The sequence below is a fragment of the Podarcis filfolensis genome, assembly GCF_964270895.1.
Source record: "Podarcis filfolensis genome assembly, chromosome: 3".
In the NCBI taxonomy this organism is placed as follows: Eukaryota; Metazoa; Chordata; class Lepidosauria; order Squamata; family Lacertidae; genus Podarcis; species Podarcis filfolensis.
Window position 1 is genome coordinate 37,870,025 of NC_139606.1, and position 13,676 is coordinate 37,883,700.

Genomic DNA, 13,676 nt, shown 5'->3' on the forward strand with positions numbered 1-13,676 from the left:
TCAGTGCATAGATGCTGATAATAATCTATGGCTCTGCAAAATATACTATTGTAATGGAATTGCCTCTGACATGGAAAGCCAAAAGTGTGTGCATTCGCATTCGTGTGTGTGTGAGAGAGAGAGAAAGAAAGAGAGAGAGAGAAAGGTTGAAGAAAGGAATGTGTCAAACACCTATTCACTGAGGGAATTTAAACATCCCATTTTACACATAGCTGGGGCCCAAGCATCATTTTGGGGCGAGTGCAAACTTGTAACATGGGCCTTCACCACCACCCCTCCCTGCCCCATATATACAATATCAGGAGTCATGAAATAAAAGTTTCTATTTGAATTTGGAACTAACATTTTCTACATTTCTGAAATTGAACCACTAAGAATTTTCAACCATGCCCCAAAACAGCACTCCTCCCCCCCCCATGCAGTGGCCCCTTTCATGTGTCACACTAGGCTGTAGATTTTTGAAACCAGTAGTGGGGAACCTGTGGGCCTCTAGACTTCAACTCCCATCAGTTCCAGCCAGCATGGCCAGTGCTCAGTGATAGTACAACCATATATGGAGGGCCACAGGTTCCCAATCCTTGTTTGAAACCATTGACCTGGCTTTATCCTGCTCCCACAGATGCACAGGTCACAGTATGGCTTGCCATATCATGCAAACCTAGATCGTGGCTTGTTTGCTTCAAACTATGATCTGGGTTTCCATGACATGGCAAACCGCAAACAGTAAGCCAGATAGAAGCCAAGAACAAACACTGGTTCAGTTATGACTTACTACTGCTGTGTGCTGTGGCTTGTTTGTGCTGTGCACATTGCCTTGTGGGGTTAAGGAATCCTGTGCTGGGGGCAGGAGGCAAGTTCATGATTAAGCCATGGTTTAAAACAAACTGGCATAATGTGAGACGCAAACCAGCTCAGTATCAGATTCGGTGGCAAGTAAAGGAGTGAAGTGAGGTCCTTTTGATTCCCTCTGCACTCCCAAGCATGGATTAAAGGGGCAAGGGCAGAAGGATGTGCGTTATTAACAAAAAACAGCTTTGCCCTACAGATGGGATAGGGAAGCCATCCTGGACACAATCCTACATGCTGCACTTCTCTGATTAAGCCTATTACCATCTGCTTTGTGTGGACAGATGTCTGAGGGTGACTATTAATGTGAGCCAACACCTGTGCGGAGTACGTCTCACGGAGGAAGGTTCTTGTGAATGTCTGCATTGTGACAGCTCTTGGCTTTAAAGTTTAAGTCCTTCCCACATCTTTCTGCAGTAACTGCTCTCAATTTTTTTGCACATTTTCAGAAGCAGCACTCTTGAAAGTATGTAAGACTGGGGAACAGAAGCTGTAAAAACCTGAAGTAACCATATGTTAGCACTTACTTATAATGGAGTTTTGCTCAGGAAACATGTTGGTGGGTCAAAAATGTTGAGAGCTCTGATGGTCCTGTGGGGGGTGCGGGAGCAAACAGGGCAGTATCTTGGTAGATCAGAAAAAAGATATTAAGCTGTTTGTTTGCAAAGCAACTGTTTTGAATATTGTGGTCTCTCATCTTTAGAATGAGCCATTTTTAATTTGTGGGGTGTTGTTGTTTGTTTTGGTTGAGGGAGGAGATGTGTCGTGAGAGGAGAGGAGCTGGGGGGCCAATCACAGGCGACAGCCGCTGAGAAGATACCATTTTCTGCCAAGGAAGATAAGCTCCCTCACTTGAGGATGAGTGTGAACCCATTTTTACCCATTTGTTTTGCAATGAATGAAAGTTGAACCAAACACACTCCATTTGGTTCAGTTTTTCATTTGTTACAAAACTAATGAAGTGGTTGTTAACATGACTTAGCTTGACTGGACACTTGAAGGTTCAGGATAATTTTTCAAAGAGGAGAGTGTTGTAGCAGTAGAACATATATTGCTGTATTGTAGTTGGCAAGTGTGGTGTGTTACTCTGACAAATAAGTCTGCAGAGCTCCGGCCAAGGGCTTATTTCTCTTTCATGCTTGCAAGGAACCCCCTATTCTGAGAAGAGCAAATTATGGAAGCCTGCAGCACATTACATCGGAATTCGGCCAAAACAAATTAATGTATATAATTGGCAATAAAATAATGTTCTGACAAGAAAAAAACTAAAGAGGACAGGGTAGTAAAATATTGTTCTTGTGGCCAATTTGGGACTGTGCCACAACATACAGATTACTATTTGTATGTGAGCAATACCCTTCTTGAAAACAGCTTGCAGCTCTTTATTTTTGTTCTAAGAACGATAAAAAGTTAAGTTTATTAGAGAACAGAAATTGATTTCCACTTGCAGCAGCAAATATCCAGGTGCAAATAGTCTATTGAGGGGGGGAATTTGACCTATATAAAATCAATAAAGTATTTCTAGCAAAGAACGTGGCCTCTAGTGCATCAGTTTTGTAGTGGGCTATTGATTTTCCAGTGTTTAATAATGGTATGTGTAACATGATGAGAAAAATAAAAATTGAAACAAAATGTAAAAGGAGAAACAGCATTACCTTCTTTGCTCTCAGAGCGCTAGACATCTATAAGTGCATGTTGCAAGAAATACTGGAGGTAAGAAGATTCATTAATTCTAAATGAAAAGTCAAAATTAAAAGTAAGTCCATTTCTCGTTGAGAAAATGATGCTGTCCAATTTAATAGATATTTACTTGGAAAGAAGTCCTACTGTGATCCATAGGGCTTACTCCAAAGAAATTGTGCATAGGATTTTAGCCTTATAAAAATGTCTATCAGTCAGATATTTAACTGCCAGAAGTAACTCTCCTGCAAAATAGAGAGCCTAAGTAGATAATACTGTTGCATGCCACCCCCAATCTCCGAGTGATGCAAGATTCTGGGTGTTTCAAGTGCTTTACCTAGAGTTTGTGTTTCCTTTTGGAAATGAGGCACAGCAGAGACTGTGGTGTCTTTATGATATATGGTTTATTGACACATATATACAACCTGAGCCTATGATGGAGGCATTCACAGCACTGACACCCCAAGAGGATCTTGATTCTCCTGTAGGCATACCGGTAGCTCTGGATTCAGATGGACATCAGCCATGGCTCTCAGGTAGCTGCCTTTAACAGACTGCCACCTTTTGTCCTATGTCGCACTCCAGCAAACTCTAAACTCTGAAGCCTGGCTTTTGTTATTCTTACTCATTCTGAGCAGACGGAGACTGGGGTTTTGAGGGGAAAGCTCTGGAACAAAACAAAACAAAACAAAAAAAGCCGCTTGGACACTGAGCTTTAAAGTGCAGACTGTGTCTGGAAGAGTGGAGGTAAGGTAAGTGTGGATTAGCCTATAGTTGCCTTGTTGGGCTTAGGCAGAGGTGACCCAGATTCTATACTGCCATGAAACTCGCTGGGTGATATTGGGTCAGGCGCTATCTCATAGGATAGTTTTCCTTACAAGTTTGTTGCAGCAGCAAAGCGGGGCAGGGGAGATCTATGTACACTGCTCTGAGCTTTTCAAACGAAGGCTGGAATGGAAGTATAACAAATTAAGGAACTTGCAGAAATATAAACTGAGAGGTCACACTGGTATCAGAAGCTTGTGAAGCTGAGGCTTTACAATACATGCTCACCAGTCCATCACACATTTGACATTGTTGTAATCGCTGTGTGGAATCTGCTAGTCTCTAAACAACAATTGTAGCAGTCTGCTGAATCCACAGTAAATGTTGATGTCTTAAAAATGCATTATGTGAGAGTAATGCCATTTGTCAGCTACTGACAGGAAAAGATTGGTTCCTGACTTACCTTTTAAAAGAAAAGGGAACGGGGCTAGTTTCTGTTTCTTGTAAGGACTCGAATGTTCTCAAGCTAGAAATCAGAAATCAATCTTAAAATATGATTTATTGACCTATTGTGTGAGCAGTAAGGGCGCTTTCAAAATTTGCTTTTCTTCTATTCTTCTGGTTGTTTGTCACCAAAGCCTTTTTGGTCATGCCTTCCTGAAGAACACTGCATATGACCCTCTCCCTATTGTTTTAGTTTTGCAAAGGAGATACAAATATCCCAGAAGGAGGCAGAAGAGTGGGGATGTGGGGTGGGGATCAAGGCTATGTGATCCCAGGAGAGATGTCTGCATCCCCATTTCTTGTTTATTACTTATATTCTATTCTCAAGGTTTGTCATCTTACTGTGAGAGCATCCTTCCAGTAATTCTGGGAGCAGTCTGGTTCAGTCAGCATGAATGCAACTAGGGAATGCCTCCAAGCTGGAGAGCCTTCATACCAGATCTCTGTCTGCAAACCAGAACAAAGGCCTAAAGGCCTGTGTCTTCAGCTCAGTGTTCCAATTTGCTAAATTCAAACATCTGGAGGGGAAATGACTGACTATCACTGTTATCTGGACCCAATTTATATGGAGTTGTAAACTGGCAGTCATGAAAATGCAAGGCTAATTATAGAATTTAGGCCTGTAAGTGACCTTAAGTGTCATGTATTTCATCCGCTACTCATAATCACATCTAAGGCAGGTGCTTGTCTAATCTGTTTTTAAAATCTCTCATTTATGGATTCAGCAGTGTCCCCCTTGCGCTTTGTTATACTGCAAATATTGTTGTTATAAAAATATTTGTACATGAAAATTCTCAGCATCTAAGATGGTGACCTTTCTGCTAAAGACCATTTGTAGGAATTTAAAGTCTTCTATGTGAGAAGACAAATCCTGTTCTTCAGAGATCTATGCTTTATTCATAGCATCCCAAATAACTTGCAAGTTCAGGTACCTGATGCACTTCACTTGGCAGAGACTTGTGGATCAGGACCTTTATAAATTAGTAGTAATGACTGGATTACTACTAGTAGTAATTTTGTTGCCAAATTTAGGGCAGGTGTAGTGAACTTGTGGCTCTCCAGGTATTGTAGGACTACAACCCACATCATCTCTAACCAATAGCTACACTGGCTGAGGCTGATGGGATTTGGAGTTGACAACATTTGGAGGGCCACAGGTTTCTCACACCTAATTTTGGGTCATGAAAGTATCATAATACTGTGGCTTTTAACCCCCCCCCCCCAAATGATGGACCAGCATGGCTTCCTATGACTTTTTATCCAATTACTTTGTTCAGGGTTAAGAATAGGCAGCGTTTGTTTTGTGAATGTCATTCTAGTAAGGACTGCTGGTAGGAGACGTGAGAAATGCTTGAATTCCTCTCAGATACCATGTTGGCTACCTCAGTTCTCTTAAAAACAAAGTAAGGGAGTGTTTTTCTTCCCTCTAATTTGTTGTCAGTACAAGATGGGGAGAAAGTGAGGTGAAATAGTGAAGACATCATCATGTGGGGAGTGTGTGCACCAAGTAAGGGGGAAACGTTGGGAAATAAGTTTGAATCCTAGAGTCTTCTCCTGAGGCATTCTCCTGTCTCTAAAGGGCTTTTAAACGGCCACTGAGTATATTTATTGGTTTTGGCCAGGGTGATTTGGATATGGAGTTCTGAGATATCAGCTGAGGTAGTGGCAGAAGCTGGATGTTTGGAGATGAGCTGTGGAGGACTGTGTGGTAGAGGATGGGGAGAACTACTCAGTTGCTTGCGCAGCAGGGGAACTCCCCATTTTGATATGGTGAGAATATGAGTGGAGTGGGTCCATGCACAGCGCAGCAAGGTGGTCATTTAATTGTTTACTGCCAAATGTACACCTTGCAACAAAATCCATGTGTATTCTGCCGCCACTCAGTCCTGAAGTCTTGCATCAGTATGGCAGTTTAAGACACAAACTTGACAGTGCTATCTAGTGTTGCCACATGGTGAACCAGGCATGGTTCTGTTCAACTCGCCATCTAGTCACACCTGTTTACTAACTGGCCTTGATATGTATTCATTTCTTTCTCACTGCAGTTCCTTGTGAAGTGCTTGTAGTTCTGAACACCAAGTACACTCAAGGGGTGTGTGTGTGTTTGTGTGTGTGTGTGTTGAACAGTGTAGTGTAAGACTGGAGGTTCTGTTAATGGTGCCCATGCAACATGGGGATAGAGCCCCTACAGCAGCAACAACAAAAAGCTGCTTACATGAATACGATCCCCCCCCCCCCCAGCCATTATTGGAACTGTTTTGTGGCACTCTTGGAATTCAGTGGTAAATTATAAAAAGGCACAGGGCTCTTAGAACTAATGAGCAGTAATGTGGAAAAAGTGAAGGATAGGATGAGTTTGTTTGTAGACTCAAGGAAATAATAAAGACTTCAAGGGAAGAAGAATGCACCATATTCACTGAATGAAACCAGAGTTTCTAACAATTGCTTCCTTATTCTTTGTTCTCTGCTTTCCTTTCCACTCTTCCATTTCCATCTGGCTCTCTCTCTTCCCTTCCCCGGCATATCGCTGCCACTAGCCTTGGTTCTACATCTCTTTTCTAGCTCAGACGGCCCCAATTGATGGTTTGCAACTCCACAACAATTGTAGGACATCAGTTTTAAGGTTCTAGAATTAGAACATAAGCAATGTTTACAAAATAAAATAAAAACACTTATAAAATATTTTATAAATTTGCCAGCCTGCAAAACATTAAACTGGGTATATAGTAGTAGGCATAAAATTTGGAAGAAAATTCCAGGGTTAGTTAGGCTCTGATATGCTGGAAGTCAAGTACACCTATATTGTTTACACTTGAGAAATAGCTTTGAGTTAAGAACATGGAGCAGAAATAATCTTAGTTGAGTCAACTTAGTTCTGGACTGTTACAATAACAGAATTAAAGTGATGAATAATATAGAGACTTTGATATTGTACTCCTTTTTAAAGGGCTAAGTTTCAACTTTGGTAGATATGGGAGTTTAGAGAAACATAACCCCTTTCATTTTTCAGGAATAGCATTCATTCTCAGAACCTAGTGAATCTACATTTTAAGTTTTATAGCTGCCCTTAATTTCACCTACTGGTACTTAAAAGTTGCCAAATGTTGTGACCATATAACTGCTGGAGTGTAGTGGGATTACAGAGATCACCTATATGCAAGTCAAATTGCAGCCTCAGGTTTGTGGCTCAGTAGAAACTGATCTCAGTAATTGCTAGAGGCTTCTCATTTATACATGTCAATGCCCACACTGAAAAACAGGAATAATCAACAATAGGGACATTAATAATACTTTTTTTTTTTTTTTACCTCTTGGCTGCCAGTTTTTGCGCAGCTGAGCAGTCACCAGCTTTAGTCAAGCCATTATAGTGAAGACCTAAGAATATGCCAGACGTGTTTCAAAAATCAGCTAACTAGCTGTGCTGCTACTGTTGATGGAGAGGTTGCTTGTACTCTAATGCCTGGTTCAGAAATAAGTATTGTGCCTTTTACCTCATGCCTCACTTGCAATAATTTAAGTCTTTGGGGGTTTCTTAAACAGTTTCCCGCTACTCCTGAACTGGGAAACTGTGGTTTAATATCTGATATTAAGCCTCAGTTTCCAAGTTCAGATGTAACTGGAAACTATGGGTTAACAAACCACAAAGGTCTTTCATAACAGCGCATGTGAGAAGGCAGGGGAAAGATGCAGTGAGTACCATGCTTGTTCTGGTTGAATAAGCCATAGTTCATTAAACCAAGATGAACACACCTGAACTGATCCTAAAGATGAAAACCTCAGGGTCTTAACCATGTTACAAACAAATGTGTGTAATAAAATTTGACAGACCCATTCTTTGCTGCAAAAGAGCGATTTGTAGTGAAACGGAGAAGCGTGAACTTGACAGGTTTTTTTTATTTATAAGTTGTCTATCCTGCCCTTAATCATAAATGATCTCAAGGTAGGTAACAACAATTTAAAATACAAGAAAATAAGAAGAAGCAGAAGATAAAACTGCCAATATCTCTCACATCTGTTCCAGCACAGGCCTTACATGAAGAGGAAGGTGTTCAGCTGGCACTGAAAGATGGATAAAATCAGTGCCAGCCTAACCCTAGATGAAAGGATGTTCCAAAGCTAGGATGCCAGAAGGCCTTCTGGTAGATCATAACTCCTTTGACCCCATTCATTCCTAGCTGATTTCAAGGTCCAAACAGGGCAGTAAGGAAAGAGGTGTTTCTACAGGTAAACAGGTCCTGAGCCTTTGGGGGGTCTTATATGTCAAAACTAGCACCTTGAATTATGCTCAGTGATGTATTGTCAGCCAGGGAACATCTTTCAGGACTAGCGTCCCATGGTCCCTTGCAGAAAGGCCCACCAGCACTATGGCCATAGTATTTTGCAGCAGTTGCTGTCTCTGTACCAGCTCCAAGGGCAGCCACTGAATTGCTATCTCTGTCCAGGAATAGTTGTTGCTGGCAATCTGTTAAAAGGCATCCTGCAGCATAGCCAACTATACACCTGATCCTTCAGGTGAACTGCAACCCTCACCCCCAGCAACCCTCACCCCCACCTCTCCAGAACAGGCTGCTTTCCTTTTTCCTGGACTTAGGAACCACCTGCCACTTTTCCAGTGAAAAGCACGTTTACCTTATATGTATGCACCCACAGTGCTATTGAAGGGTAAGTGGGAAGGCACTGTTCAGCAGAAGAAGGGTGTTTGGGGAAAGGATTTGAACATGCTTCACGCTTCACCACTGCAATTTGCATTTTCCATGTGTTGCTTTGCAGTAAGGTAGCAGGCAACAACGTGGTTCTTCTTCCAAGTTGTTTTCCTTTTTGTATGAAATATGGTGACTGCAAAATTCAAGGGGCTCTCTGGCTGTTAACCAAAATCATATTAAGAAGAAGAATTACTGACAGCTAAACAGTAAGACAAAAAGTGTAAAAAAAAGCCAGAACCACAAAGGCAGGCACCCCCAAACTCGGCTCTCCCAATGTTTTGGGACTACAATTCCCATCACCCCTGACCAGTGGTCCTGTTAGTTAGGGATGATGGGAGTTGTAGTCCCAAAACATCTGGAGGGCCGAGTTTAGGGATGCTTTCACAAAGGCATGGGTAGCTGCCTTGTACAGAGCCACGCCATTGGTCCATTTATCTCAGTATTTTCTACACTGCCTGACATCAGCTCTTCAAGGTTTCAGGCAAAAGTGTTTTCCATCCCTACCTAGAGATGCTGGGATTGTGAACTGCAGGCAAAGCACATACTCTACCACTAAGGTACGGAGCATAAAAGAAAAGCCTCAAAATGTCAGTAGGCAATTATACACAAATCAAAACTAAAATAACAATAAGATGAAACAGCATCTAAACAGAATGGTAAAATACAATGTATACTAAAAGGCAGGGGGGAAAGTAACTTAAAAGCATATGTCAAGTAAACACCACTTTTGGTTGCCATTTTCCCCACATTAATAGCCCATTATTTAGGAGAGCCATTTCTCTTTAATTTTAGCTCACTTTTTGAAAGAAGAGAACTCCCGCTCTTCAGTCCTGGTTTCTACATCTGCCGTGATTTTTAAAAAGGGGTCATCAGCACAGCACAGCAGGACAAACTGCTGCAGCAAGGTTATTATCTTCCTCTCCCCTTGCACCTGAGTTCAAGTCTGTTATGGGGTTTGGTTACTGCACTATCTTCTTTGAATAGGAATTTACAGATTGATCCTATAATGGCTTGATTGCAGTTGCAATACTGTGTAGGTAAAGCTTGTGTCTACTAACCATCCGTTCCCAGTTTTTGTGTTTGTGGTACTTCTGATGACATGGAAGGCATAGCAATTTAAGTCAGTATTTTATAAGCAGAAGCTGCTAGGATAATAGCAGCAATGACAAATTTTGTGGCACTTTAAAGTCTAGCTAATTTATTCTGACAAGTTTTCATGGACCAGAGCCTGCTCTGTCAGATGCAGGTTGAAAGTTGTTGGGATGGTGATAATATGGAGGATGTGAACAAATGGTGGAAAAACAAGAATAATTAATGCCAGTTGTAGTTCTTTTGCATCTGAAATTTTCTCTGTTCTTAACTGTGAAATTCAGTTAGCAAATTTCACTGTAATTTTTATTGCAGCATTTTCCTTCCTGGTTCTGAATTCCGTTATTAAACGTAACTGAATTCATTGAGCATTACTAAACCTTGCTGAATCCATTGAGTTGTGATGCTATACGTTTTCAATTTGCTGTATGTATCTGAATTCAACTGTACTTAGTGCAAAAATAAATAAATAAAATGCAGTAGTTTCCCGATGCAGTTACACGTTATACTGAAAAAGGTCATTGTTATTTTAAATTTTCCATAGTTGTTCTCCATTTAGATACGCTTTTTGAAGAATGTTAAAAGAATTGCTTGTTTTTTTCTCCTAGGGTGAAAAAGGAGATAGCGGAGAGCAAGGAACAGATGGAACACCTGGAAGAGATGTGAGTTAATGTTTTACCTATCCTCAGTGATTTATATTATAGCTGCTATTTGTGTGTAAACTCTTCTTGTCAGCAGCAGTCACTGTGGCGAAACAGAGACACCCTAAGACTGGTGTTGCTACAACTTACCTGCACAGGGCTTGGTTAGGGGCAAAGGGTGATGGTGAGGTTGAGGCTGCATGGATACACTAATGGAGCCAATCCAGCACTCGTGCCAGTACATGTGCACAGTTCCATCTTGCCTTTACTTTTCTCCAGCCACATCCAGCTGGGCTGTGGTGACAGCGGTGTTGGGTTGGTGGCACTGCAGGTCTGCCCAAGCATACTGGCTGCTACAGCTTACTGGATATGAGCAGTTTGCTGCACTGGACCAAACACTCAGAAGTGGGTGAGCGTGCACAGAAAGTTAGTTATGGCTCCAATTTATGGTGCGCCCAATGGCTTTTCTGTACGCTCTGGCACTCGTCACAGTGTCCTGTTGTGCCAGAAGCGGTTTAGTCATGCTGGTCACATCACCTAGAAAGTTGTCTATGGACAAACACCAGCTTCCTCGGCCTGAAGTGAGATGAGTCCCGCACCCCATAGTCGCCTTTGACTGGACCTTACTTACCTGCACCCAACAGATTTGTTTAATCTCAGTGGGTTTTATCCAATGGCGCCTTCCATTTGCAGAGGGACTTTTTATGTAGTAGAAGCCTCTGTTAATGGAAGGGGGGAGAGTGGTTTTTGCCTATTCCTCCCCCTCTCCTATGGTCTCTGCAAATCTGCTCCAAAGGTTTGGCAAAACTCTCCAGAACAGCATGGGGGAGGTGATAGAGGCACCACAGTGGGGAGAAAATAATGAGCAAAAATCACTTTTCTGCCTCCTGTTCTGCTTGGTCGAACCCCCTTCTGCAAATGGATGAAGTCCTCCCGGCTGACACTATTTCTTTTCCTGCCCATGCTTCTACAAATTTTTCATCTATCTAATGTGAAAGAACTTTTTTTTTTCTGGAGCCATAAGCCTGAAACAGTGAAAGTCCATCCCCAATAGTTAACTTCCTTGCCATCATCAGATGGTTTGCACTTGCTGTCTTATTTAGTTAGTCTTGTAAGGAACTAGGTTTGAATATAAAAACTGTCTGTTAACTCCCCATGCGCACCTTCCACTTTACCATTCAGCACACTGGAGACACACAGCATGTCAGCCAGGAACTACAATTTCAAATCCAGCCAACAGCATAAATATTGATTATGAATGCCATTCATGTTGCTATTCCCAGTTTGCTTGGCATCCAATCTATGTTACCTTCCTAACTTTTAAAATAACATTTTTAATGTATGCACCATTTTCATATTTAACATAAACGGGAGATCTTTGGAGGGTTGTGTCAAAGCATTCTCCGTCGGGGCCAGTTATAGCACTCCCTGATATTCCTAACATTATTTTGTATCCTGGGAGAAAGGAAGTGTGCCTGGGCTATTTTGACAGCAGTGAGAAGAGAAAACTACTGATGCTGAATAAACCCTGATGCACATTTAAAAAAATGATATACTCCCTTGCACACAGTCAGTCACTCTCTTTCTGCGTATCTCCCCCCACCCCACACACCAATTGCACTTTTCCCGGCTCCCACCCTTGGATGAAAGAGGCAGACTCTCAGCTTGAAAAATCCCCAAACTTTATTGAGAAAATCAGCACACAGTTTCAGCATCAACTCTTGGTACAGGGCACCTGGTTCAATGGCTCATAAGCAGAGTTCTTGAATACATGACTAGGCATAAGCAAAGATGCTCCTGCTCTGCTTTGAAAAAGAGGGTAGCAGTACCAGTTTGTTGCACAGTTCTTCTCCCAAGTATGGAGACTGTGCTTGCATTTAACCCTTGGACTGAGTACAGCTAGAAGGCTGGAGAGGCCTTATTCTGCCCTCTTAGGTAAGATTCTCTTTTCCCACTAGAAACGAGGCTTATTTGTTGTGGTACTTGTATTGTATCTCACCAGACCCACTCCATTGAGGTCCCATATGGACCAGTGTAACTCTATCTGTTCTACATTCCAAGCTCTTTTGGGTTTTTGGAAGTTTATCTTCTTGCAAGCTGAAAATAGAAAAGTGCTGCTGAGATGATGTTGTTTTATATATTCCCCCCTGTGGTTTTATATTGAATTGTTCTCATGACTGGGAGGGGGGCGGCGGCAATCAAAATGCCGTTTTCAACAAGCCGCACTAGGGTGTCTCAATAGTAGCCTTGAACCCGTCATCTCCTTATGGAGCGAGGCCACATTTTTCAAAGTGTGGGCAACCATGTGTAGAGGACATTTGCCATAACCTACTACAATGTTCACTATATACACACCCAAGAAGTCAATTCATAAAACCCCTTTTCATGAAGAAAACAAATCTAACCAGGATGGAGGGGGTGAAATGACTGCTGAGTGATGCTGATGAGACTGTGACTTATAAAGTGGCTCGCTATGCCCTGGCAGCTAAGAAGATTAGGAAGAAAGAACTGGAGGGGCTAGTGGCCATTCGCAAAGGGGACTCTGACATCTAATTTTCACATTTTATTTTGAGAATTACTTTTCATTCTGTGTAATTTTGAACATGATTTTACTGCATATGTAGCGACTGCTGTGTGTGTGTATGTGTCTGTGTGTGTTTTCCTTTCCTTTTTTCCTTCTTTGGATGTTGCCATGGCCTTTGGCTAGCACAATAAAATCCACACACACACAAAAAAAAAACCAACAACTTCACACAGGCCTTAACCCAAGTGCATATCCTGATTTCATTTATTTTCTTAGCAGTTGATTATATTCCTATGCATGGAGAGGTTTGTTTTGTTTTGTTTTGTTTTTGCTGTTTACTTTGCTTTTTTGCTATCATATTTTTAGTTCCCTTGGTAATAAAGCAGGCACATTTTTCTTAGAATGCCTTTCTGCACTGGTTAGTCTTTTCTCCATTTTCTTCACAAAATGAGCATTTTTCTTTCTTTTCACAATTATCAATGCTGTTTGTTTAATACACCTGTATAAGAATGAAAAGCTTTTGAAAGAACAGAAGAAGAAAAGCAGCAAGCATTTATGGAGCAATAAAAAGTAATGGGTTAACAGGTTGTCACTCCAGGCTGTCTATCACCTTGTGTAGTGACTTCTCTAAAAACAGCTTCTAGTCAGGAAACCAGCATAAGGTAGGGTTAAAAACAATCTAATTTGAAAAGCAGGTCACAGAGCTATGCTAACTGACATGATTACTTCCCCCTTTGAAATTCTAGCTGTTTTTACTTGGTATGAAACCTTTTTTGTATATATTTTTAAAGTCCATTCTTGTTAGGAAGGCCATTGAATCAATTAGCTTTAACACCAGTTTACCCAACCCTCCTCACAGCTGGTGTATTAAAAAAAATAAATAGGTAAAGTTGTATGTTTGTGGATGTCTTCATACTGTCACTT

At 41.5% G+C, this 13,676-nt stretch overlaps 1 protein-coding gene across 8 annotated transcripts in view; it reads left to right on the top strand.

Annotated features, from left to right (window-relative positions):
• Positions 1-13,676, top strand: part of COL19A1 (collagen type XIX alpha 1 chain) — a 186,063-nt gene that overhangs the window by 81,140 nt on the left and 91,247 nt on the right. For all 8 annotated transcript variants that reach the window (XM_083607147.1, XM_083607148.1, XM_083607143.1 and 5 more), the window contains one exon: positions 10,196-10,249. In XM_083607147.1, the coding sequence (XP_083463273.1) occupies positions 10,196-10,249 (54 nt within the window). The remainder of the gene's footprint in view (positions 1-10,195; positions 10,250-13,676) is intronic.